General features: G+C 37.7%; 1 protein-coding gene across 28 annotated transcripts in view; it reads right to left on the bottom strand.

The window, feature by feature from the left end:
- LOC105495968 (par-3 family cell polarity regulator) overlaps positions 1-27,864 on the bottom strand; it is a 719,051-nt gene that overhangs the window by 403,278 nt on the left and 287,909 nt on the right. For 27 of the 28 annotated variants that reach the window (XM_011765958.3, XM_011765965.3, XM_011765959.3 and 24 more), the window contains exon 3: positions 11,406-11,586. The exons of the other annotated variant lie outside the window; for it this stretch is intronic. In XM_011765958.3, coding sequence (XP_011764260.2) covers positions 11,406-11,586 — 181 coding nt within the window. The remainder of the gene's footprint in view (positions 1-11,405; positions 11,587-27,864) is intronic. 28 annotated transcript variants of the gene reach the window in all.

Genomic DNA, 27,864 nt, shown 5'->3' with positions numbered 1-27,864 from the left:
AGGCCAGGCCAATGTCTACATCTGATGACATGGGGCAGACTATCTCTAAAAAATGGGGCCAGTGGACTGTGCCAGTTACTATTATAAAGTGTAAAATATTATATTACATACATGTGAAGATTTTTAATTTCAGGGCTTCACAGAGATGCAATTAAATATATAGGCCAAATATTTATTCTGCTTAAAGACAACTTAGAAATACTGATGTCAGGCTGCATATGGTGGCTCACGCTTATAATCCCAGCACTTTGGGAAGCTGAGGCAGGTGGATCACTTGAGGTCAGGAGGTCGAAGCCAGCCTAGCCAACATCATGAAAGCCCATCACTACTAAAAATACAAAAATTACCAGGAATTCTGGCAGATGCCTGTAATCCCAGCTACTCGAGAGGTTGAGGCAGGAGAATCACTTGAACCCGGGAGGTGGAAGTTGCAGTGAGCCGAGATGGCACTACTGCACTCCAGCCTAGGCAACAGAGAGAGACTCCATCAAAAAGAAAAAAAAAAGGAAAAGAAATACTGATGACATGACAGATAGGAACTGCAAAGATTCTTGGGACTTACCAAAGTCAGGTGTTTGGAAATGCCACAGATCTTGAGGGATAATAAATGCTCATACATTTTCAGCAATACCTCTGCTTGTCTTGAATTTGGAGACCTGAGCTTCAGTTATGCCATGAGTACAGAATGTTATCATTTTACATCGAGCCTCAATTTCCAAATGGTAAACATCAGGAAGGTGAACTGGGAAGTTTCCTAAGGAGCTGTTATACCCAACAGATTCATGAAAATCTTTTCCAAATGTCTCCTATACAATATATTGATGGCCTCAATGGGGAGAAACCATGCACATGTCTCAATTTTCATGCACCCAATGGGAGCAAAGAATTCCTGGGTAACGTAAGCAGATAAAAATGACATGATACACTGAAAAGAGTATAATGTTACCTAACTCTGCTCCAATGTCAACTCCACAGATGAAATGTTTCAGTCCACCAAGGTGATCACTTTTATGTTATTAATGTGTTAGAAAACCTAATATTACTTATGTCACTATGTATGGAAAATATATCTTGTTCATGTTTTATGGATGAAAAATGTCAACAAATTAAAAAAAAATTTGCAACAAAAATCACCATATGTTAAAGGCCATTTAATTGGAAATCTGAAGGATAAAATACATTTCATTGTGATTGCAAATACTAGTGAAAAAGATTTTATTTGTGTTATTTAAATATAGTTCTCTGAACACACAAGTTGGTTCACAGTGTGCCTGCTGCTGTCTTATCTGCCACCGCCTGACAGCCTGTCTTATCTGCCGAATTGCTCATTAGGTTTGGCAATTTTCACCTGCGCCTCCAGTTTATATTTCAGCAGCGAATACGCATCAGCCTGCTTTTACCATCTTCTGCAGTGAGCTTCCAACACTCCCATCGTAGCACGGTGTCCCTGATCTGCACCCCTCCAAACACATCTTGCATATACACCATTATTTTTAAATGCCAATACAGCTCCCAGTTTTCTAACCAAAACTACAGAATGTGCAAAGTAAGCCCTGTATTACAAATACTAAGATGACCAATAATTTACTTAATTTTTTAATGCAAAAAAGAACACATAAACCATATAAACTTAATTTCTTAAATGCTCATTTTAGAGAGTATTTCTGAGTGGGGCGCAGGGGACAAGAGACCAGAAGATCCTCTTCCAATTGGCTCTGACCCCTCCAACCTTTGTTACAGGTCGGAAAAAAGAGTACTCCAATTTATAAATAAACAATAGAGGTAACGTGGCAACGGGAACAAAGAGGTAGCTGAGAGTACCACTCAGCTCTCTGCCTGTGCCTGATTTTGCCGATCCCTGCCAATGAGCACGGTGACATTCAGATCGATTTAAAAAAAACAAAAACAACAACAACAACAAAAAAAAAACAAAAACAAAAAAGGAGATACTTTGCGGGCAAAAAGCACCAAAGGTATAAAACAAAATGTCTGAAACCCCATAAAACAACTTCTGATGGAATACTGTTTTTCATTTTGCAGAAGTAAAATATTCACCACCAACCCTGCAATTAGCTAGAAAATTACAATAATTACAGCAATTTTGTATCCCATCTCCAATCCAATTAATAGATATATGACCTTGTCAACATGTAATAATCAGATTGCATCTACAACAAAACTGGATGGGTTTTATATGCTGAATAGAACTTGCACAGTAAGAAGGTAATTATTTGAAATACTGAGAATACCATTTGTATGCCATGCTCCACTTCACAAGTTAAAAGGAAATACAATAGGAATATTATTTCTATTTGCAATATGTATTTAAATCAGATCCAGAAAATAGTACTCTGATACCAGCAAATGTCAGGAGGACAGATCTCCATACCAAAAGTCTTGGATATTCTAGAAAGACAAAATTAATCTGTATATTCTTGCTAAGAAAAAAAATTAAGAAATCAAGAAGTGGGAGGGGACACTAACTTAGGCACAAGCCTTCTATAATAATTATTGATATTTCTTTAAGGTCTAAATGTTAGGAAGATAGTAAAATCTTATCAGTTAATTAAATACCATCATTTCAGACAAATTTCCCAAGTAATGGATAAAAATTAACTAAAATTAACATAGCTTGTAAAAGGTTAAAAATGACAAAAGACTTAAAAGGCAGCAAAAAAAGAAATGTAATAAATCGGATACTTTGTTTCCCCATATTTTTACAGCAATACCATTTCAAAAAATTTCACCATTCCTCGGGCTTACATCATTTTCAAAGGAAACTTCGTTCTTCAGTCTAGATCCTCCAGAGGAGATATTTAAAAATTTGAATTGTGAGGTAAAAGGAATCCAGCCATGATCTAAACCTGGGCTACCCTCAAATATCTGACTTCTAAAAAAAAACCTTGGAAATTGAAGAAGAAAAAAAAATCATAGAGTGAAAAAGTCATACATAAAATATCACCAGTCTTGGACTCAATGATTTGCATCTGAACTGTGCGACCCTGAAAGCTTTAGATCTAAGTCTGATTTGTTAATATTGAAAATAAAGACAGTTAAATGTATATCACAGACATGGTTCCAATTTGACTCTGCAAAAGTTCCACTCCATCTACCTAAGGGGCCACTAGTGTCCCATTCCAGAATGCATGTCCTAGTTACTTGGGCTCAGTAACGTCTCAACTCCTTTATACATCCCCAGGAAGCGGATCTGCCCTCAGGAGACATGATCGTCTACACCATTCCACAACCATCCATTAGTTTAGTGCTTCTCCTGTGTCACGGGCTGCATGAGAACTGTGAACATTATCTCATTATTATACAACACCATCCTGAGGCAGGTACTCAGAGAGGTGACCAGTGTAATTACCTACTAACCTTGCCCAGTGTCCAAGATGGTGTGACTCTCTTTCCCGTACTCTTTCTGAAATGTAAACACTCTATATTACAAAGGAGCATCGGCATAACAAGCTCATGTTGAAAGCATAAAGTAGAATATACTCCCATAAAGTATAATATACACTCAAACTTATCAAAATTGAGTGGGGGAAAAGACCCCAACAGTTACATAGAGTATCTAGTAACCAGTTTCCTTTAGAGCAGAACATGCATCTGCCTGGGAGCATGCAAAGACCTTCTGAGAGATACATTTTAAGGTATCCCATGTCAAGTTCTTTGTGTTCAATATGCATCATTCCCTAAAATGGTTCTACAAGCCTGAAAACAAGGGGGTCAAGGTGTAATGCTATTTCTTCCCACCCAATTCTCCATGGTCAACAGCCCCAAAGCCAATACATCCACGAGGCAGTGTCCAGGGCCACAATAAGTTTAGAAGCCCAGGAGTGTTTTATTTTCCTTTAAAATCAAAAGAGAAGAACAAATTTTCAGAGTCAAAGAAAATGTTTTCACTTTTTTCTCACATCAGAAGAAAATGATTCTCTTAGGGACCATGAAAATCGATTCAATGTTGCATAAAATGGAAAAAGTACAATACTGAAATATTTAAAGTTAAATAAAATATAATTTTATGACTGATATTAATATGGTGAGGGCGGCCCATGATGGCCAAAGTGCCCAGAGTCCAGGAAAGTCATGATGGTGTCCTGAATAGCTCTTCTGCTTTGCAAAAACAAACAACAAACACGTACAGTGAAAAAAATGACAAAACAACAAAAAAATAAGCATCACCTGTCCTGAATCTTACAACTGATACACAACTGTGCATAAAAACTTCCAGGATGACAAAGCACACTTTAATACAGCAGTCTTGAGGCTGAGAACATAAATGCCTCTGGATAACAAACGCTTTTGCCACTCAACTAGTTTCTAGATCTCTGAACAAAAAAGAAGGATATCATAAGCCAGTTTTTAGCTCATTGATATATCTATAAAAATAATTTCTGACAAAGGATCACTAATTGGTGTTTAGCATTTAACTTGGAGGGAGTTAGAAGAATTGAGTAACACTGATGTAACAGAACTCCACTTACTCCCTAATTTCTGACTCTCCTTCCAACATAGGAATAACCAGAGAATGCCAAATATGAAATTCTAAACAATCACACCATATATGCCCCTCTTCTAGGTAGCCCACCTGCAGCTACCTCATGCCAGCAGTTTCCAGTCAGAGCACACCCAAGTCTTCTTATTTCTCCATGCAAAAGCATTCACTCCTCAGCCTGCCTGGGAGCCTCCGCCAAAGGCAAGCCATGATAGCGGCCCCCTTACGACAGACAGCAAGCTCTGAATAAATATCCTTCACCTGTTCTCATTTGGCTGGCCTTCACTTATTTCCACATTAAAAAGCAAAACATACTACATATTTGTATATATGTGCTATTTTGATCAATTATTTTCTAATAACAACACAGTACTATATTTAAATTTTTAATGTATTTTGTTTGTGGCAAAGAAATAAGATGACCAATAAAAATATTCAAGCCTAAAAAAGATTAGGTTAAAATTCGGTGCTATATGGAATGGAGGAAAAAAATTTCAAAGAGAAAAGTAATTAAATAAACCTTCAAACTACTAAGAAGTGCCTTGTGTTTCCTTTATTTAAAAAAAAAACAAAAGTACCTTTGTTAAGGATAATTTTGAACCAACATATAAAAGTAGACAGAATGGTATACTGAATCTCTATGTAACCCATCCCTAGCCTGTACTATTCTGAAGCAAATTCTAGAGATATTATTTTAATCATAAATAATTCATTACATGCCACTAAAAGGTAAAGGTTCTTTTAAAAATAATTTCAATAACGTTATTGCATCTAAATAATTCCTTACTATTAAATGCCCAATTTGTGTTTTATTCATCAGCATACATATATCATTCTTTCTATTAAGCTTCATTTAAATCAGGATTTAAATAAGATCCAGACATTATGATTGGATGTTACATCTCTTAAAAGTTTCTATTAACTTATAAATTCCCTCTCCATCTCTTTCTGCCCGTGCAGTTGATTTTATTGAAGAACGTGGGCCATTTGTCTTACACAGTTTCCCACCATCTTGACTAGGCTGACTGCACTCCTATCGTGTTCACATGCTTCTCAGGGTTCTGTATTTCCTGTTAATAGGCACTTGGATTTAGATGTATGATCAGATTCATGACTAATTTCTTTTGTCAAGACTACCTCATAGGAGGTGTTGTGTTTTTTTCATCAGAAGGCATACAATGCTTGGTTGTCTCTCCTTATTATTTTTTAATGGTGACTGTCTTAGTTCATTTTGTCCTGCTCTAACAAGGTACCTGACACTGGTAATTTATAAAGAACAGCAATGTACTCTCTCACAGTTCTGGAGCCCAGGAAGCCCAAGATCAAGGGGCTGGCATCTGGAGAGGACCTTCTTACTGCATCCTCACATGTAGGAAGGTAGAAGGGAAAGAGAATGAATGCAGCGTCCTCACATGACAAAGCAACAGAGTAACCCTAATACTTCAAGCTCTTTTTATACTAAGTTATTTTCATGCTAAACTCTTTTTATACTAAGAAGTAATTTTTAATACATATATACAAAGTGATTTCCTCTTCATCTACTATTTGGTTATACAGTGATACCACTCACATGAAGGACATGCGGAATAGATCATTTCTTTTTTTCTTTGTGACACAGTCTCCCTCTGTCACTCAGTCTGGTGTGCAGTGGATAATCACAGCTCACTGTAGCCTTGATCTCCCAGGCTCAAGAAATCCTCTCGCCTCAGCCTCCCGAGCCACAGCGAGTGCAGTCACACACCACCATGTTCACCTAATATTTTGATTTTTAATACAGATGAGGTCCTTTATAAATTACCAGCCCGGGCTGTTAATTTTATCTTTCTTTGAACAGTTTTCCAAATCATAAGCAACTTTATGACCTGAACACTTCCCATTAGGCTACAACTCCCAACACTGTTGTATTAGGGATTACATTTCCAACATGTAAATTTGGGGGACACATCAAGACCCTAGCAATAATGAGTACCTAGGTCCACTTTTCATCAGAAGTTGCAGAATAGCAATATTCCAATGCTATCATTATGTCTTCATTTATTAGCTGAAATACTTACATAAAAAGCAAGTATTTGAATATCCAGTGAAACCGCACTACAAGAAAACATAGAATAGATGAATTATTGCTGCTTTCCTTTATAAGGTTTCCAAATAATAAGATGGTTCACTGGTAGCTTTCTCCTTGCTTGCTGGTTTCATTATCATTATACATTCATGCATGTATTGCTGTTGCTATCTTTATTGAGGCTCCCACTGTCCCGTCTTTGGCCAGGAGGAGCATCGTGTCGCCTCCTAGGCCCTCTGGCCCACCCAAGTAATCTTTCAAAACTGCTCTATTTTCTGATATGACAGGATGACTCCATACATTTCCTGTACAGACTTGCATTCAGGCATTTCTCTAAGAAGCTCTGATCCCCTCAAATGAAAAAATGCTATTTCCAGAGCACAGTCTGGATTGAGAAATGCTGAGTTACTGGGTTGGTCATTGATTCTAGACCTTCCCTGTGAATATACACGGCAGTTTTTCTTCCCTCTTCCTTTTTTAAAAACTAAAACATATCAGGAATAAATTTTGACATGTCTAAACTGAGGACTATCCAATTTTTGTTCATTCTCCTTTAACTTATATCTGCACACTTTTTCTTCTATACTAAGAATACTGGGTACTCAATGACACCAGGAACGACAGATTTAGAGTATTATAATTTCTCATCTCTTTCATCCTGTAATACCCACCCAAAACTCTAAGATTAACAATACCAACAACAAACAGTTTCAGGGTACTTGTCGTTAGGCAGCTCTCTTTTTCCTTAGGATACATCTCCCTTTGTACAAATTGCTTAAAGTTAATTGAAATAGTTACTCTTGTTACATTTAGGCTACCGACTAAAAATATATTTAAGGTCAGATATTTCATATTCATTTTTTGTTTTTAAAATTGAAATTTATTAAATGTATGAATATTAATATTCCTTTGAAATGTTTACTGTAAAAATTAAAAATTGATCATTTTATAATTATGTAAAAGATGATATAGTTCCAACCTCAAATATACAGAAGGAAGGAAGTAGTATGCATCTAGTTTCTACTTTACTTTCTTCATCCTATGCTCTCCCTTCTCCATAGGTATGTAGGTAGGTAGGTAGGTAGGTAGGTAGGTAGGTAGGTAGGTTTGGAGCCAGAGTCTCATTCTGTCGCCCAGGGTGGAATGCAAGGGTGTGATCTCAGCTCACTGCAACCTCCACCTCCCAGGTTCAAGAGATTATCCATGCCTCAGCCTCCCGAATACCTGGGACTACAGGCATCTGCCACCATGCCCAGGTAATTTTTTTGTATTTTTAGTGGAGATGGGGTTTCACCATGTTGGCCAGGCTGGTCTCAAACTCCTGACGTCATGATTCGCCTGTCTTGGCATCCCAAAGTGCTGGGATTACAAGCGTGAGCCACCATGCCCAGCCTGGATTATCTTACTTAACTTCCTCTTTTCTTACATTTTTATTAACTAGTAATCACATGTTTGTCTTCTAGTTTAAGGGTGTTATTCAGGATATTGTTCAATATACTGAATAAATAAAATATTTCTCAAGTTTTAAGTTAACTGCTATTTTGACTACACAAACAATGATGTAAATTTAATTCAGGATTTCTAACCATGGCACTACTGATATCTGGGCTGCAGAGTTCTCTGATGTGGGACTGTCCTGTGCTTGTAAGGCATGTACTAGTGTCCTTGACCTCTACTCAATGCCCAACTCCACCAGTTGTCACAACCAAAACTATCACCAGACACTGATAAATGGTCCTTGGAGAAAAAAACACTCCTATGGTTGAGGAGCAATGATTTAACTAAATCAGCGATCTCTCTGTATTTTCTACAAAAAAAGCTCAAGGCTAAATTAAAGGCAGCTTCTAGGGAAACATAAAAAGACCTCAAGATGAGAATTCTATCTGTGAAAACCATCTAGGCTTTATCTTAATACCCAAACTTCATATCCATTTTTCTACGGAAAAAAAAAATACATACTCTATATATTTTTCTCAATTTCCACCAATTCTTTATGGAACAAAGGAGATGAGTGAATTCATTCATTGGAAAACATAGGAAAGTGACCACCCCTTCTTTAAGGCAAAAATTAGAAATTTATTTATCTAAAAGCCTTTATCAGTCATCTACCCAATTAGTGTCGATTATCCTTCAGTTAAGCAAATCTCTACATATTGTTGGCTTCTTTCTTTTCATATCTGTAAAGAGTTATACTACTAACTATTTACTACTAACTATAGCTCCTTGATAGCAAGCGCTAGGCCTTATTAACTCAACCCTGGACTCACCACCTAGCACAAAGCACGGCCAGTACAGACAAACTCATATTCTATGTCTGAATGAACGTCATTAATGCAGTATGAAAAATCACCTTGACAGGTGACTCATGTGTGATGCATTACGTTCACACAGTTATGGACCTGTGTATAGTAGATGCTTAACCCAATGCCTGCCAAGACCTGAAAATCTAAACCTTAGCATACCAAAATGAGAACAAGAAAATAAGATTTGCATATTCTCCCACTGGTGGCTGCAAGACAACACATATGTTTCAAATGTAACTTCTTTTTCTCAATAAAAACAAGATAAAAATAGATATTTGTTTAAATGGTTTAAAACACCATTTAAATTTTAACACATAATGCCAGTCAAATGTGGATGGTTATGAGTTAGAAATTTTGTTGAGTCCAGGGCAGTCAAAAGGTAAAAATTGATGGAAAGTATGTCAATCAAATTCATAAATCAACATAAAGGAATTAACCTTTGTTCTAATACTTTTTTGGTTCAGCTATATTAAAGCTACATATTGCTTTAGAAAAGATACAAGTACAACACTACAACAATAACACAACAGAAAGTTCTGTATTTAAGTACATACATTACGGTGTTATTACTCAAATAAAGACACTATTTTCCAAACTTCTGGTATCTGAAGACCTGAACTACTATTTAATTAAACTTTTCCAAGAGTCAAATTTAGGCAGTCAACATTGTATACACAGGATCATTCCAAGCAGATATCCACTAAGTCGTAGGTTTAATGAGCTAGTAAAAAATCAACCAGGGTAACTAGTGTACCACCTACACATCATTTTATACACCCTTTACGGTACATGCCTCACCTTTTGAAAAACACTGCCCAAAGCAAATCCAATGTAAGACTTTTTAAACAGTATATCCTAGTAAACAAAATTATTTTCACAAAATTAGTTTCTTGCATATGTGCATAAATAAACCTAAATCTCTTGCATATAAAAAATATTCAACTAAAACAACTTATAGGTTCTCTTCCACCCCAAGCATCCTTGGAAACACATCATTGTATCTGAGTCCGATCTTGTCTGGATGATAGAAAGCAACTGTAGTAAGTGGATAGCACTGGTCTGCAGCTGCACGCAATCCTCTAGAGCATCACTTACATATCCCATCTTGAACGATACCTTCTAAATTCTCTACACCTCTGTATGGCACACTTGTCCTGTGGGTTCTGATGGGCTAACAGACCTCTAACTGTTAAACTGCTCTTCTTTCCTTGTTCTCTTTATATGTATCTTCAAGGGACAACAGAAGCAGAAGTAGTTTGTAAACATCTAGAAGCAAATTGCCAAATTACTACAGATTGCTATCAATGCAAAAAACGGGAATTAGGATGCATTTTCAGAAGAATAAATTATACATTCTAAATATTATCTACTGATATTCTATATCCTAAATATATATATAATTAACATATATTATTACTCATCTATTTATAAAGATCTACTGAAGACTACCAATCACTTAATACACCTAAGACCCAAATTTTCTACCTGAAAAAACTGAAGTGTTTCCAAATAGATGTACCTAAAAAATAAATAATCCTTTTTTTTCCCCTCACTCTGTTGCCCAGGCTGGAGTGCAGTGGCACAATCTCAGTTCACTGCAACCTCCACCTCCATCCTCCAATCGTTCAAGCAATTCTCTTGTCTCAGCCTCCCAAGTAGCTGGGATTACAGGCATCTGCCACCACGCCTGGCTAATTTTTGTATTTTTAGTAGAGATGGGGTTTCACCATGTTGGCCAGGCTGGTCTCAAACTCCTGACCTCAGGGGATCCGCCCACCTCGGCCTCCCAAAGTGCTGGGATTATAGGCATAAGCCACCCCGCCTAGACAAAAAATCTTTCAAGCTTATACATTTATTGAAAGTGATCTTCTAACTCTTAACAACTGCTCGATTACAAGATTATACAACTAAAAACACTAAATACTTGTAGTAAAAATACCTGACTTTTATGAGCACCTTCCAAGAATGGTTAACAGAACTCTCCAGGCAAGTATCCTAGATCTGGAATACCAAGGGTCCTAGGATTCCTCACACAGGACTCACTATGTCCATATTCCCCTTCCCTAAAGAGGTATTCTGCTCACCCAAATCTCTGAAGATAACTTTGACAGGGAGGTCTCTTCTTCCCCAGCTCTTCAGATAAAGTTCAAATAATATAAATGATGGTTGTAACAGAGTTGACTATAATGAATGATGCCATGTTTTGTCTCAATGCAAAGCTCTTTGGTCATTTCTACTTGTTCTAGCATTCAGATAAATATACGGAAAGGAAAATCCAAATAATTTAACTTGAACTATTGTCCTTATTTACAGTTAGTGAGTCACGGAAAGTCTACTAGTCGAAAGTAAAGTAAGCCTAATCTATTACAATGTAAAGAACTGCCTACTTCTCGTGCAAAGGACATTTGCCTGGGTCCTAAACTTAATTTTTGGGGAAAAAAAAAACAGATAATTCCATTTACAGGGGCATGGATGAATAACAAAAGTTGGTATTCCTGTAAATTAAGATGAAATGTGAAGAGAAGAAAGAGCTTTCACTTACTTGCTCGAAGGACTGAAGGTGTGACCTCAATTTCACTTGTTGCTTGGTAAGGATGAAAGGCTGAGACACTGTTGGTGCCAAGCTCACTACCAAATATCTCTGGGCTCTGGGTACCCGTTGAACTGGCACTGGTGCCATCACCTCCATGATGTGGATCCTGCTCATCAAACACTGCTACCAGCTAGAAATGAAAGGTAAATGTGCACTTAAATATAAAGGCACTTAATTTACTACCAAAATTTTGTACTATTTTGACATAATTCTATAGTGCAAAACTACTGATATAAATGACCCTAGAATGGTAAGTTTTAGGAAGAAAAACCTCAAAGAAACAGTCTTTCCCTAAATTTTGATGCTTTACTTGTATAATTCTAAGTCGTACATTTCATATTCAAAAGTCTATGGGTAAAAAATAATAAAATTCTTTGCTATCACAGCATGCTAAGTCAGGGACAGATACAAATCTTTAAAATATAGGATATATATTTAAATGGAAAAGAAAAATGCAAAAGAGTGTGTGTATATATATGAGTATACATATATATCTATGTGTGTGTGTATGTGTATACACACATGGTATGAACTACTATTCACATAAAAAGGGGATATTAAAAACTAAACATGTATCTTCTCATTTGTGCATAAGACACACGCTAAAGACAAACTGTTGTACAAATATTTATTCTAGTTAGTAAATTTGTTTCTCCTTAGCAATTCTCACTCTATTACACCCACACACACACAAACACACACCAAGAATGAACAAAAGAGTGCAAATATTTTTGATAATGAAAGCAGATGTTTTCACAGAAACAGAAGTTACAGAGAAGAAAAAGCTAGAATAAACTGGTGTTCAGAATGGAATCCAGGACATCAGTATGAGCTCAGTTTTTGTTTGTTTGTTTTGTTTTGAGATGGAGACTTGCTGAGACGCCCAGGCTGGAATGCAACCACATGATTTTGGCTCACTGCAACCGCCACTTCTTGGGTTCAAGTGATTCTTCTGCCTCAGCCTCCCAAGTAGCTGGGATTACAGGTGTATGCCACCACACCCGGATAATTTTTGTATTTTTGGTAGAGACAGGGTTTCAACATATTGGCCAGGCCAGTCTCAAACTTCTGACCTCAAGTGATCTGCCCATCTCAGCCTCCCAAAGTGCTGGGATTACAGGCATGAGCCACTGCTCCCAGCCAAACTCACAGTTTTTATAAGTACATAGTTAGGTAAATACACAGACAAATGGGTAAGTATACCAACAACTGTTAATGAATGTCTGAGTATACAGAGTTCCCAGCTCTGTCCACACAGAGATCCTAGAAACAGTGGCATCCCCAGTGCCACTGAGCACACCTAGTATCCCGATCATGGTTTCTAATACCATTCTCCAGTTAATGAACAAGGGCTCCTTGACAAACGGTTGATTTCAGGGCTGTGGTCAGGGAAACACATGATAAGCCTGGAATACCTTGTGATGTCAAAAAGTAAGGGGTACTCAAAAATGATGAAGGCACATCAAAGGGAAGCAGGTATCAACCTGAAGGGGCTCCCAATGGACAAAGCTGGGACAACTTACAAACTAAAGAAATCATACTGGCATTGGATCATTATCCAAAGAATAAACTAAAATCCATGTGTCCATAATATAAATATTTGAACAAATAAATGGTAGAGAATAAACAGCTGTTCTCTGCTATAGCATTCCAAATAATACATAGAAGGAATGATGGCAACAGAAATCATCATTAGGCAACCTCCACAGTAAAAATTGTTCAGGTAAAATCTACTAATGGATGCTAACATTAATGGGTGTGAATATGATGATAGATGGCATATTTGCATAGCTCAGAATGTCTCCCCAGAAGAGTCATTTTGACTAAAAAGCAAAACAGCAATATCGTTGAAGTGGAGAAACTTGGCAGCCACTGCTGTACCCAGGTTAACATCATTCGTAGTAAGATGTAGCAATATCACGTACCATCTGATAAAATGCACTGGGAAGTATATAACATTACTTTTGTGGTATTCTTGCCAAAAATGTATAACTTCCATCTAATCGTGAGGAAACATCAGACAAACAGAAATTGAGGGATATTCTGAAATACAAATAAGGCTCTCCAAAAGTATCAAGGGTCATGAAAGTAAAAGAAAGAATGAGGAGAATAAGGAAATTGTGCAAACTGGAGGAGTCTGAGAAAGAATGAGAACTACATGCAGTGGGAGGATAGAAAAAGGGCATTAGTGAAAAAATAGGCACAATTCTAATGAGCTCTGATTAGTTGACAGTACTGACTCAGTGTGAGTTTCTTACTTTTGATAATTGTTCTATGATTATGTAAAATGTTAACATTAGGGATAGATGAAGCGTATATGGAAATACTCTTTCCATAAAACCAACTTTTCTGAAGTATAAAATTATTTCAAATTAAGTTTTAAATGTTATATTTTAAAAAGCTATAAAAATAAAAAAATAACTCTATGTCTTCTTATAACTAATACAGTTCTTAGGATGCTAATATACTTCTTCTTGTAAGTCCCAAAGAGTAGGGAGGCACCGTGGCTCACGCCTGTAATCCCAGCACTTTGGGAGGCCAAGGTGGGTGGATCACCTGAGGTCACAACTATGAGACCAGCCTGCCCAACATGGTGAAATCCTGTCTCTACTAAAAATACAAAGATTAGCAGGGCGTAGTGTTGCATGCCTGTAATCCCAGCTACTCGGGAGGCTGAGGCAGGAGAACTGCTTGAACCCAGAAGGCGGAGGTTGCAGTGAGCCAAGATCCTGCCACTGTACTCCAGCCTGGGAAACAGTGCAAGACTCCATCTCAAAAAAAAATAAATAAAATAGAAAATATACCCCAAAGAGTAAAAAACTTCTAAGGATCCACAATGGCTGTCACCTTGGAGAGTCACCCTTCAATCCCACACCTAGCAACTCCGCTTAGCCTTCCAAGAAAAGAACCATGACTGGAACCAAAACAAACCCCTCCCCTGCCTCCAGTCCAAGCTTTTTCAAGGCCAATACTTGTCTCAGGTAAAAAACAGAAATGTGAATATACAGAATATGAGTAGGACTCATAATTACAGTCCTCCTTTTATAAATGGCTTTGTCATTTTGAACAAATGCTATTTCCATGAACATTTATATATCATCGATCCATTTACGACACAACAAAGAAAACCATTGTACAGTCACAAAGACAGACAGGAAGCTCAGAAACCTGCTGACGTATAGATAGAATCAGCTGATTAAACAATCTGGAAGAACCACAGCAGGGTTCATACCGTACCAAGGTACCTGGTATGAAGAAATCACAGTAGGATGAATAATTGGGCTACTCAACCTTATAATGAACAACATAAATGGGAAAAGAAGTCCTTAATATTTACAAAAAATGGAAAGGTATGCATATGTATACACCAAATTATCCATATATAGTAAAATCAGTTTGTTTATCTGACAGTAACTGGCAAGTGTCTGCCTGTATTAGAGGCACAGGCATGCCACTAGATTAGGGGTCAATTGGCAAACTTTTCCTGAAAAGAATAAGACAGTAAATATTTTTGGAGCTGTGGTCCATACTGCCTCTTTCATAACAACTCTACTCACCAATTATAGTATGAACGAGTACCAGTAGACAATACAAAAACAAATGACTGTGACTACATTTAAATAAAACTTTATTTATAAAATAAACAGGCCAAATTCGGTCCATGGTCCCTAGTTTGACAACCCAGTCCAAGTATAATGCCCATCTTTCCAGTAACACGCAATTTTAGTTTCAGTTTGAACAATGAAACTAAAAGTCAAGGTACCTTTGTAGCCCCAAAAAAGTAAAAATACTCATTTCAAGCTCTGCATGAGGATTTTGGATTGCTACACTTGATTTTAATATCATCATACTTTTCATAAGGTGTGTGGCTTAATATGCATTTTCAAGATATTAAGTTTTGACATTTTGGTACTTAATTGGAAGCAAATGAAATTCATGTTTTGTTATTAACTTTTCACAATGATGTGTTCTCTCAAGAATCGAGTCCTTTCTGCAAACTGAAAATGGAGATTGAAAATTACAAAGAACGAGTCTTTAAATGCCACACATGATGGAAGAGCTTCTACATATATATTAGTTTCAATAATTATCTCCAGCATTTTTAGAAAACATTATAGAATCACAGTTGGTGCCAATAACATACAATTCTACAGCTTTCTTTTAAACCAAAATTTAAGTGCCAGGTCCCAATATGAAATAATTTTGTGTTAAATTGAGAAAGATATATAATTTTAGAAAATCTACTCTAAAAGAATACATATAGTAACACAGCGCAAAAAAAAAAAAAAATCACAGGGGAACCTTCACAAAAAAACACTGCATATTAAAAATCTCTATCATGCCCTTCAAAAAGTAAAGGAAAACTCTTTTAAATTTGTGAAATGTTACTCAAATTCTAATTTAACAGATGGAATCTTTACTGCTGTCCACAAAGTAGATCATTTTGAAAGTTTATTTTTTCCTTGCAATAATTATTAGTCTCTCTTCTGTTCCATTCATCTATCAAGTCTCTATGAGAAAAGACAGGCAGAATTTGGATAACACCTACAATAGCCCAAGTATAAAAAAACTCTAAACATTGTCACCCACTTTCCCCTACCTCAGGACAAGTCACTTTAACTATGAAACATCAGAACCCCCCAACAGAAAACCTGTTATAGAAACATCACACAGAAATGCTTATAAAACCCTTGGATCTAGGGAATCCCTTTAATAGGTAAAATTAAGGCCTGAAAGCCCACAACTGCATGTAGCAAAGTGGCTAACAGCAATAGAGAATCAGAGAAAGCTACATTCAAAGTCAGCTCTGACCTTATTTTTGGGGTAGCTGTCGGTAAATCCAGTGGCCTCTCTAACATCTCCAAACCTTACTCTCATTTGGAAAAGAGGATGGTGGTTGTGGGTAGACAGAATAATGGTCTCCCCAAAGTTATCCATGCCCAAACTCCTGGAACTAGTGAATGTTACCTTCTATGGCAAAAGGGACTTTGCAGACCAATGGAGTTTAAGAACCTTAAAATGGAAAGGTTATCCTTCATTATCCAGGTAGAGCCCCATCTAATTACGTAAGTCTGGAAAAATGGAGAGCCAGACCCGGCTGTGGCCAGAGAGAGACGCGATGATGGCCAGAGAAATACTACACTGTCCACCTTGAAGATGAACAAAGGGAGTCATGAGCCAAGGAATGTGAGCAGCATTTAGAAGACAAGGACAGGGATTCTCCCCTAGAGCCTCGAGAAAGGAGCATGGTTAACACGTTGATTTTACAGCATTCTGACCCATGTCAGCCTTTTACCAAGCAGAACTGTCAGGTAAGGAATTTGCATTGTTTTCAGCCACTTATTCCTGCTCTGCCAGATGTGGGACAAATAGAGAGATAAGGTATACAACTCCCAGAACACAATATGCACGTTTACTATGAGCTTTTATTAAATTATGTTGTAATGGTTGATAAATACATTCTACTTTTGTGAATATGAGAATCAGTTTCAAGAGTAAAGAAAACTGATGCAAAGCTCAATCGCTGTGTCTTGGATCTACACGGGAATAGTAAGGGAAAAAAGAACAAGGAAAGAAGACGACATGCTAGAAAATGCACGTTCAACATAGATACGGCCACAAAATGAAGAGCTTCCACAGACGCTCTACATCCTCCTCTAGAGGGCCCCACAGAAATACAAAGACGTTTTTATTATTTCACTTAACAGGAAGCAAAGCTGAGGCTCAGAGAGATGAATCTGACTACCATATAAATAAATACAGAATAAATTTGAGACAGGAAATCAAGTCAAAGATCCTATTTTCTCCAAATCTTCCTGCTCTGGAGCATCTAACATATTCACAGCACAGGCAGCCTACAAACTAAGATCATCTGAAGGCCTCTGAATAGGATTCTGTTCATTTTTGATTAACCAAAGGTAATAACCTGCCTTTACCAAATTAATGCAATTTTGATGACACCACTTAAAATTTTTCTGAACGTATCGGAGGGTAACAAAGATCATCACAGACAATTCCATGCTGCTGATGCCATCACTCAGTCTTAAACAGAGGGCTTAAAAGGATCAGAACTTGCAGATTCTACCCTCATACAGGAAAATGAAAGCTGATTTAAGCCAAGTCTAAGTGAAATCTCAAAGACCTCTAGGTTCAAACTCCACACACCCTGAGAAGCCATTTTATTGTGACACCCTGTGAGCAATCTCTCACTTTCCATTGCTTTCTTCATGTATAAGCTAAACATATCCAGGGGAAGTCAATTATGATGGGTGTCATTGGATACTCAATGTCAATATTTAGAATTGTTTCACTATTAAATAAAGACTTTTAATTCTTTTAAAAAGGCATCATATTTTGGCCCTGGATAAAGCACAAAACATGTTGGAGAATACTAGAAACAAGAATAAACCTGAAGATGCCTCCATGACTCTCTCTTCACCTAAGAAACATGAGCAGCCTCCATGAGTCAAGTCAGATCCAGCGGCTTAATCGACAAGAAGCACAACACAGAAAGTGCGTGTATGAGAGACAGTAGGCAGATGTCATGGGCAGATGTGCCTATAAAGAAGAAATATGACAGAAGAAAACAAAGAAAATTCAGCAGATATGGGAGAACTAGAGTACAATGCAATAAATTTCAAAAAATTAAAAATAAAACTAAAGGAGTTGGAGATACACACACTTTTTAAGTTTGAAGCGAGGCTGTTCCATGATGTATAATTCTAAACTATCATTAATTCAAAAATCACTTTTCCTGTCCATAGTTTATTAAATTATAGATTTCTATAATTAGGATCATACCTACCAATACATTTAAATTCTTCTGTCCTTTCACTCAAGGATGTCCCAAAAAATTATAAATTAGATCAAGTATTTGAGCTTCTGAATTCCCCTTTATCTATTGCTTATTTTTTTTTAAAGATTTCATTTACACTTGTCTCCCATAAAGCACACTTGATAACCTGTGGCACTTACATAAAAGAAAAACTAACCAAACACTAACATGCTTGTGTAGATTATCATAGTATATTATCCAGCATAAGAAGGGAGTTAAATAAGATCAATCTTTAATAGAGCCATTTATAAGATCAATCTTTAATAGAGCCATTTATAAGATCAATCTTTAATAGAGCCATTTCCGACAAAATATCACGCAGGAGAGGGCAGGACATTCCCGCTGCCTCCTGAACAAGTCAGGAGGCCACCACCATCATAAGCTTCTATCTGTCAATCGCCAAAGGGAGACCTGTCCCACAAGAGCTAATGCCATCCTTTGAGAAGAAAGTATTTCTTGAACACTCATGCCTAATAGAGATATTCCACTCCATCTGGAAACCACAGAGAAAGATATTCACCTATGATACTCCCTAGCCCTGATGCTTACATTTTGGAGCTGAAATTTAATTCTGTTGTCCCTCAGGGTGACACAGTCTATCACCCACTGAGCCTTCCGACTAATTAGATTCCCAATTTAGGACTTACGTTCAACTAATGCCTTGAGTATGTCAACCACAAACCACAATGAAAATATGCAAATTTGTATAGCCATCAGCTAGTTGACCCACCTGCCAAATATAATATAAATCCCTCTTGCTCTACTCTCTATCACAAGTGCCACTGTTACACTGGTACCCACCCATGAGGTTGCAACTACATTACACTACTGCTTAAGTAGTAATGAAAAGTAGGATAGCACAGTAAGACAGAACAAAATAATTCTGAAATGCACTAATCATACAGATAGGTTGACTCCAAACTGGAGGAAGTGGCATGAGTTGTGATTTTATCATGAACACATGCAGTTTTCCCTCAAAGAGAACATGGTAAGACTGGCAAATGGGCAAGATGAATAATCTCAGAAGCAAATGCAATGATGTAGTAACTAATTATTATGTAGACACAACAAAAAAGGAAACTAAAAATCAATTTGTAAGCTTTCTGATGACTGAATTTACTTTAATGACACAGAGACAATACTAAATCCTTAATCATTCTCTGAGCCTTGCTTGCTAGTATGGTTCATTAAAAACTCATTTAAATAGAGCTAGTGTTTAACTGGACGAGTAAGCAAAAGGATATGTTTGGACCAATGATGTTTTGTAATCATAGTAATACAAACTACACCAATAAAAACTCACTACCGAACAAGAATCTCAAGCTTGCCACTGGAAAACTTTAAATCTTATGTATGCAAGATTAACTCTGTGCTTCATCAGCATTTTAAGAAGTGTATATACTGTCTGATGAAAAAAACCCAAAACTTAGGAAGGCACTCTAAAATACCATTAGCACATTAAAGACTAGCGAATGTTCCTACCGGCAAAGCCAAGAACGGCCAAGTGTGGGTAGAAACCTGTCTCAGGCTCTAGCCCCATGGTTTGCGATATTAGAGCAGTTTCTCACCTATGGGTATATGTTCCAGCCTTGCCATTCTGCCAATCTTCCAACATATCTAAGAGGGAGTAACATGGAAACAGGGGTCAACAGCATGGTGTTCTAATCTGTGAACAATTTGGCTTGACAACTCATATGTTTACGTGTATCCAGAAATGCCTGCATTAACAAATGATGAATAAGAGAATTCCTCAATGGTAACTCTTTAAATTAACAACGTAGTCTGGATACTAGGGATTTTGCTTAAAAGAAAAAAAAAAAAAAAGGATTTTTGGTTTTCTTTGTTTTTTTTTGTTTTTGTTTTTTGTTTTTTTGAGACAAAGTCTCGCTCTGTTGCCTAGACTGGAGTGCAGTGGTGCGATTGCTACTCATTGCAACCTCTGCCTCCTGGGTTCAAACAACTCTCCTGCTTCAGCTTCCTGAGTAGCTGGGATTACAGGCGCTTGCCACCATGCCCAAACAATTTTTGTATTTTTAGTAGTGACAAGGTTTCACCATGTTAGTCAGGATGGTCTCGAACTCCTGACCTCAACTGATCTACCCTCCTTGGCCTCTCAAAGTGCTGGGATTACAGGCGTGAGCCTCTGCGCCCAGCCAAAAGATTTTTATTAATCAAAAGTCTGCCAGGCATGGTGGGTCATGCCTGTAATTCCAGCACTTTGTGAGGCAGAGGCGGGTAGATCATGAGGTCAAGAGATGGAGACCATCCTGGACAACATGGTGAAACCTTGTCTCTACTAAAAATACAAAAATTAGCTAGGCATGGTAGCATGCACCTGTAGTCCCAGCTACTCAGGAGGCTGAGGCAGGAGAATCGCTTGAACCCGGGAGGTGAAGGTTGCAATGGGCCGAGATCATGCCACTGCACTTCAGCCTGGTGGCAGAGCGAGACTCCATCTAAATTTGAAAAAAAAAAAAAAAAAAAAATCCAACATCATGTAAGAAATAGACAGTTCTCAATGAGATAAACCAAAATCTCTCTCTCTTTCTCTCATACACAGACACACACACAGCCTCTCTAAACTGTAATTAAAAGATAACGACCACCAAAACCCACAGCACCAATCAAAATGTTAAACATTACTGAGCAAGCAAGTGGGGGTGAAATACTTTCCACCTTCTTCCTACTCTCCACAAGCCACCACTCCCTTCACTCCCAGGCATAAGTCACATCCTGAAGTCTCCCAAGTCCCTAAGCTGTAATAGTCCCAGGGCATGAAAAGCTGCCAATGTGAATGCACATCCCAGAAACACAGCAGGACAGTTACCACCAGGCAGGAGCATGCCCTGCTCTCCTGCTCCTCTGAATGTCTGCCTCCACTGGTGAGTCCATGAAAACAGAGCTGAGATCCTTAGTTAGGAAGGCCCTTTCCTTCTAGGCTTTCCTCTTCAGCTAGCTGGATATACTAAACCAGGGCCTGGTTCCATGGATGGGAAGACCTTGTCTCCACACCCATACACCACCCTCAAACCCTCCTCCAGCAGTGCCACCAGCAAGTTACGAATGTCTAGCTGCAAGGAAAGTAAGAGTCCCACTTAAGCCACAACCATCTCCTACCAACTTATACCATTGAGCTCCCTGTTACAGTTCATATCCAGTGTCGTCAGAAACACGGGTAATTCAATCTCTGTCTATCATCAAGTAACACCATCTCACAGAACCGAGACATTCCCTCGCTGGGCTTCCTCAACCCATCACTCATTCCATTGTTGAACTAGCAAAAAAATGACTCATCACTAAAATGTCTTGCCATTCAAATCTGGTAAACTTTATACTTTATTTTTTGGCAATCAGTAGTGGAAAACTTTTCATTCTAAAATAGAAACTTGAAGGATCACTTCCTTAGTCCTAAATTTTGCAAATTATATTTAAAATGAGAAGCACTAGAAAAGAAAACTTGGCTGTGGCTTTGGCCAATCAATCAGAACTGGGAAGCAGTTAAGCAATTTGCACAAAGTCACAGAAAACTTCTCCACACAATATTAGGTCTAGAGATGATGCAGCAGGGGTCAGCACATTACCAGCCCTGGCATTTAAAGACAAGATGGTATTTCCAACTCTAAGAACTAGCCTTGTTTCCAAGGCAACCTGCCCTTTGTATAGGGGACTCACTTGGGAGTTTGTAATCCCTTTACCTGCTGACTTCACAATTTGAACAAGATCCTCAGCGATAACTTAGCTTCCATCTAAAAGCATCACAAGAAAAACTGAGAGCAGTTTAACTACTTTAAAGGAATAAAGGAATTCAGATGATTCTATTAAGACATGGGCTGGAGTGGGGAGGGTAGAGAAGAAAAAAGTGATTCAGAAAAAAAGAAGAAAGTAGAACTAGGAGTTGCTGCTTAACAGTGATTTATTTTCAAATTAAGATATATCAAACCCACTATTTTCTGTTCACTTCAAGTTCTGAATGAAAGTCCAGGTGAAAATGACACACAATGAAAACCTCGAATTCATTCTGACACCACAAGCCAATATTAGCAAAAGATCAAAGTTCAATAAATTTGTTTTGTAAAATGTAAGGCTAATGTTACAGTACAAAATGACTTTCAGTTTAATTTGCATGCAAAAAGGAAGGGTGTGATTTTTAAATATCCACCCAGGGGCACAAATGAAAAACTTCATTTTCTGACTCCTTTTTTGCTACTCTCATTATTTCAACACCTTCTACAAAGGAGAGATAACGGTGTCCTTGACATTAGCCTAAATTATCTTCAGTATGCAACACAATACTGATTAAATTAGGCTCATTTTAATCAACTGGCAGGTTTATTCAAAAACTAACTAAATAATAAAATTATTTTTATCAACTCTTCATTAGTATAACCTGTTTAGCAATATTTTTAAAAAACTGAACACAGAATAAATACTAATTGTGTGCCGATCTTTTCACCCCCATATTTGACAGGTAAAAGAAATAACTTGCAAGTTAAACATTTCCCCCAATCCACAAATTGCTTTAATACTGAAATTTAATGCCAATCTTCTGGAAGGTAAATACTAGTGCCATCTAATGGACTTAGTCAAGCACAAAGAGTTTAGAAATTTTAAGTTTTAAAGAAAATCTATTCTGAGGAAAGCCAAAACCTCTACTTGCCTTCATTTGCTTCCCAAGACAACATCCACACAAGCGAACCCAGAATAATGGAGATGGAGACACTTTATCCTGTGGTTTGCCAGGAATGCCACTCATTCTACTACCATGAGGTTGCTAATCATGAATGAGCTCTCCAGGATGAGTCAGCCTCAAAGAAACAACTCACCAGCTGCATGGCCCTAGGTAACTTCTTCATTTCTCTAGGTTCAGTAGTGATAGGGTTTTTTTGGATTTTTTTTTTTTTTTTGTCCCATAAATTTCATTTGATTATGACAAAGTACTTAGGATGTTTCCTGTAAGTAGCAAGTTTTTAAGAAATGTTATTAATATTTAAGAAAGTTTCAAGAGACTGAGGTAATCAAGAGGGGAAGAGGAAAGACAACTAAGCTAAGCCATAATATAGACTTTATGGTGAAAACTGTGGGGTGTCATTAACACACAGCAGTTTAATTTGCATTCATTCTGCACAAGGTTTCAAGGGGTATAGAGAAGGACTAGGAGGGTAAACAACGGTAGCTCATCACTCCAATAATGAAGAAGTCATGAGGGCCAAGGCTAATGGAAAGGTGGTGAAAAGACAATCAGGATGTATAATTATTCAAATGCACAATGGAGACTTATTTATAAGGACTTGGTATGTGGTGGATGGGTGCCATTATGAAGGAAGAGGACAGATTTTAGGTGTCTAGGTTTGTGATTTGGGTGGTTGGGCAGAGGACAGGCACAAGGACAAACAAAGACAAAAGATGATGCACGCAGTTAGAAGGAAAACTATCACATGCTCTCACCCAATTCCTGGGACACAACTGGAGATGGGATCCATGGTACAAAAAAGAGTTCAAGGCTAACTACTTGTAGCTGGGTGCCGTCCACATGTAGGTACAATTGACGCCACAGGTTTTATCCAATCTGAATGTGGATCACGCATGGAAATCAGAACCAAAACCTGGGTAACAGCTAAGATTGCAGGTTCCTCTTCCCTTCCTCCAAACCACTTTCAAAGGATTTTGAGAACTGACTAAATATAAATAAAATCAAGGAAACAGGGTTTCACAAAACTAGAAAGAAAAGTAGCATGGAATAGTTGGATCGGCAGTACTCAATACCACAAGGCGGCCCATGAGCTCTTTCTCTAACAAGCACACACGTGCACTATTACCCCAGCGCTACTAAACAGGTGACCCCTGAACAATGCAGGAGTTGGATCGGCAGTACGCAACACCACAAGGCGGCCCATGAGCTCTTTCTCTAACAAGGACACATGTGCATTATCATCCCGGTGTTACTAAACAAGTGACCTTAGAACAATGCAGAGACGCAAACCGCCACACAGTCAAAATCTGAGTATAATTTTTGACTCCCCAAGAACTTAACTACCAAAGCCTACTGTTGACTGGAAGCCTAACCACTATCATGAAACAGTTAAGACCTATTTTATATGTTATATGTATTCCACACTGAATTCTTACAATAAAGTAAACCTAGAGCAATGAAAATGTTATTAAGAAAATCATAAGGAAAAGTATACTACATTTTTTACTATCTTTTTTTTTTTTTTTTTTTTGGGAGATGGAGTCTCATTCTGTCACCCAGGCTAGAGTGCAGTGGTGCAATCTTGGCTCACTACAACCTCCACCTCCCAGGTTCAAGCCAATTCCCCTGCCTCAGCCTCCTGAGAAGCTGGGATTACAGGTGTGCACGACCAAGCCCAGCTAACTTTTGTATTTTTAGTAGAGACAGGGTTTTGCCATGTTGACCAGGCTGGTCTCAAACTCCTGACCTCAAGTGATCCTCCTGCCTCAGCCTCCCAAAGTGCTGGGATTACAGGCCTAACCCACCATGCCTGGCAGAAAATATATTTAATAATCATTAAGTGGAAGTGGACCATCATAAAGGTCTTCATCGTCATCATCTTCACAAGGAAGAAGAGGAGGGGTTGGTCTTGCTGTCTCAGGGGTGGCAGAGGCAGAAGAGGTAGAGAAGGTGGAAAGGGAGGCAGGAGAGACAGGCACCTCTGTGTAACTTTACAGCAATACATCACAATTTCTGACTTGTGTTTTTATTTCTCTAAAAATATTTCTATACAATACCAACCCTTCTTCCACTGCTCCATTTAATTACAGTGTACATATCAAAGACGTGTCCATGTTATAAAAGAAGTCATAAATAGTCTTGAATAATCAGAACCCTTCTGTCAGATGGCGTAATTTCAGTTTTCTGGCACTGCTTCGTCTCTGTCTTCTTCCTCATGATCAGGCACTGGTTCAGAAATACTCATCTCCATCAAGTTATTTTCTATTAACTCCTAAGCTGTGGTATCTATGAACCCCTGAATTTATCTGAGACTGATATCTTGAAGTCCTTCATCCCCCATTTTCTTGGCCATTTCCACAATCTCTTTAATGATTTCCTTGACTGCCTTTGTTGTCAATTTTGTGAAGTCATTCACAATATCTGGACACAGTTGTCTCCAGCAAGAATTTGTTATTTGTGGTTTACTGGCTTTCACGGTATTTCTATCACAAGGAAAGCATCTTCATTGGTAATTCTTCCAGACTACCAGTGTTCTATCAGTGTTCATAATAATGTTCTATCAGTGTTCCCTTCCTTAGTAATGACCATCCTTTCCAAGGGTACTGTGTGTAATGAGCCTTAAGGGTCCAAATTAGAGCCGTTGTGTTTGAGGCAACTAGACTACTTCAACACCTTGAACTCCTGGGGTTCTGGGTAGCCAGGGGCATTGGTCAATATCAAAAGAACTTTAAAAGGCGACAGTCCCTTACTGGCAAGGTACTTCCTGTCTTCAGGAACAAAGTATCAACAGAACAATCTGGAAGAGTGTTCCCAGTGTCCAGGCCTTTATGCTGTGCAATCAAAAGATTGGCAGCTGGTGTTTATCTTTTTCTTTCAAGGCTCAGGGGTCAGCAGCTTTGTAGATGAGGGCAGTCCTGTCTGCTCAATAAAATTGGGTTAGCCTATCTCTTCTGGACTTAAATCCTAGTGCTTGATCCTTTTCCCTACTAATAAATATCTTTTTTTGGTATTTTTTCCAGCACTTTTCTCTGCATTAAAATCGTGTTTTCGCAGACACTCTTTCTCCTCAATGATTTTGCATCCGGAAACTCGTCTGCTGCCTCTTGGTTGGCAGAAGTTATTATATACTTCTGTTAGCTGAACATTTTTTTAAGCCAAGCCTCTTTAAAAAAGTATCAAACCATCCTTTGCTGACATTAAATTCTCCAGCTTTAAATCCTTCACCTTCTTGTTGCTTTAACTTGCCATATAATGACATTACTTTTTCTCAAAACATATTAGTCAATAGGTGCTTTTCCTTTAACCATCCTGCATCCACATAAAAGCCACATTTTCAATATGAGATAAAAAGGTATTTCACAAAAGTACAAGGTTTTCGTGCCTGCTGGCATACCTGCAGCAACGGCTTCATGAATTTCCCTTCCTGTTTTTCATAATGGTCCCTACACTGGATTCATTTATCTTGACATGGTGGGCAACTGTAGCAGCTGCAGACTTCAATCTATGGTACATATCAACTCTTTGTTGTAATGTCATGACTTTTCTCTTCTTTTTTGGGAGCATTTCCAGCATCACCAGTGGCACTTCATATGGGTCCCCTGGTGTTACTCAAGGTTTACAGTTTCATATTAAACATGATGAAAAATGCATGAGAACCAAGAGCAATTACTTTTTATTGTGATATACAATTTCCTGGAAGGACAAGTTGCTCACAAGGAGATGATGAGCACCACACTGCACCTTAAGCAGACAAGCGCAACACTCAAGCTCATTGCAAGTAACAACAGGAGGGAGGCTATATTACTGCAGTAGTGCAGTCTGTGCTATAGTTAATTTTATGCAGTTATGATTTAATACTGCATCTTTATGGTTACTTACATTTCTCTCAACTGCTAGTGGCACCATGTAAGCTCTGTGTATGTGTACGTTTTGATAAATTTTAACTTCTTATAATAGATTTTTGTATATTTTATAGAAATGACAGGATAGCTATATTTTACACATTCATGACATATATTTTTACATTTTTTTCCTTATCTCGCTACATAGTTCATCTAAAAGTTTTAATATGCCAAATCTCCAAAAAATTTTCCAATATGCTTAGTGAAAAAGATCCATTTATATGTACACACAAGCAGTTCAAACACAAGTTGTTCAAGGGTCAACTATACTTTTGTAACTATTATTTCTGAGTAGACAACTTTGCACCAGCTTATAAGGCTAGGCTCATCATGTGTTTTATTTATATTTATTCTTTTGTTCACACCATGTGCCCGCTATGTGCCACATGGTGTGAACTGTGTGAAGTGCTGCTTATAGAACATTTTGTTAATCTAATAAAGCTACAAATGAACTTTCTCCATAAAAACACGCACAGAGGTGTTTCGTTCTGGATATACTTTTGGCAGATTCATAGTTCCTTGCTCTATGAGAAATTAAAAGAAAAAATACATTTTCTAACATTCACTTAAATATCAATGAGCATTTCCTCAATTCTATTATATCACTCTGACACTACAAAGTTACATATCAGCAGAGTGTGAATTTCTTTTGAATATCTTCTAACTCACACTGAAATATCTCTTCCAGTTGTTCTACTCCATTTTTCTACTTTATGATACAGTCGTGTCACTTAACGACAGGGATGTGTTCTGAGCAATAAATGGTTAGGTGATTTCATTGTTGTGTGAACGTCATAGAGTATATTACATAAACCTGAAGGTATAGCCTATTACACACCTAAGCTATTATGTTACAGCCTATTTGCTCCTAGGATACAAACCTGTACAAGATGTCACTGTACTGAATGCCCTATGCAACTGAAACATAGTGGTACGTATTTGTATATCTAATCGTATCTAACCAAAGAAAAAGTACAATAA

This window comes from Macaca nemestrina, chromosome 9 (assembly GCF_043159975.1).
Source record: "Macaca nemestrina isolate mMacNem1 chromosome 9, mMacNem.hap1, whole genome shotgun sequence".
NCBI classification, from domain to species: Eukaryota; Metazoa; Chordata; class Mammalia; order Primates; family Cercopithecidae; genus Macaca; species Macaca nemestrina.
The sequence above is the reverse complement of the archived record's forward strand: the minus strand, read 5'-3'. Positions and strand labels throughout refer to the sequence as shown.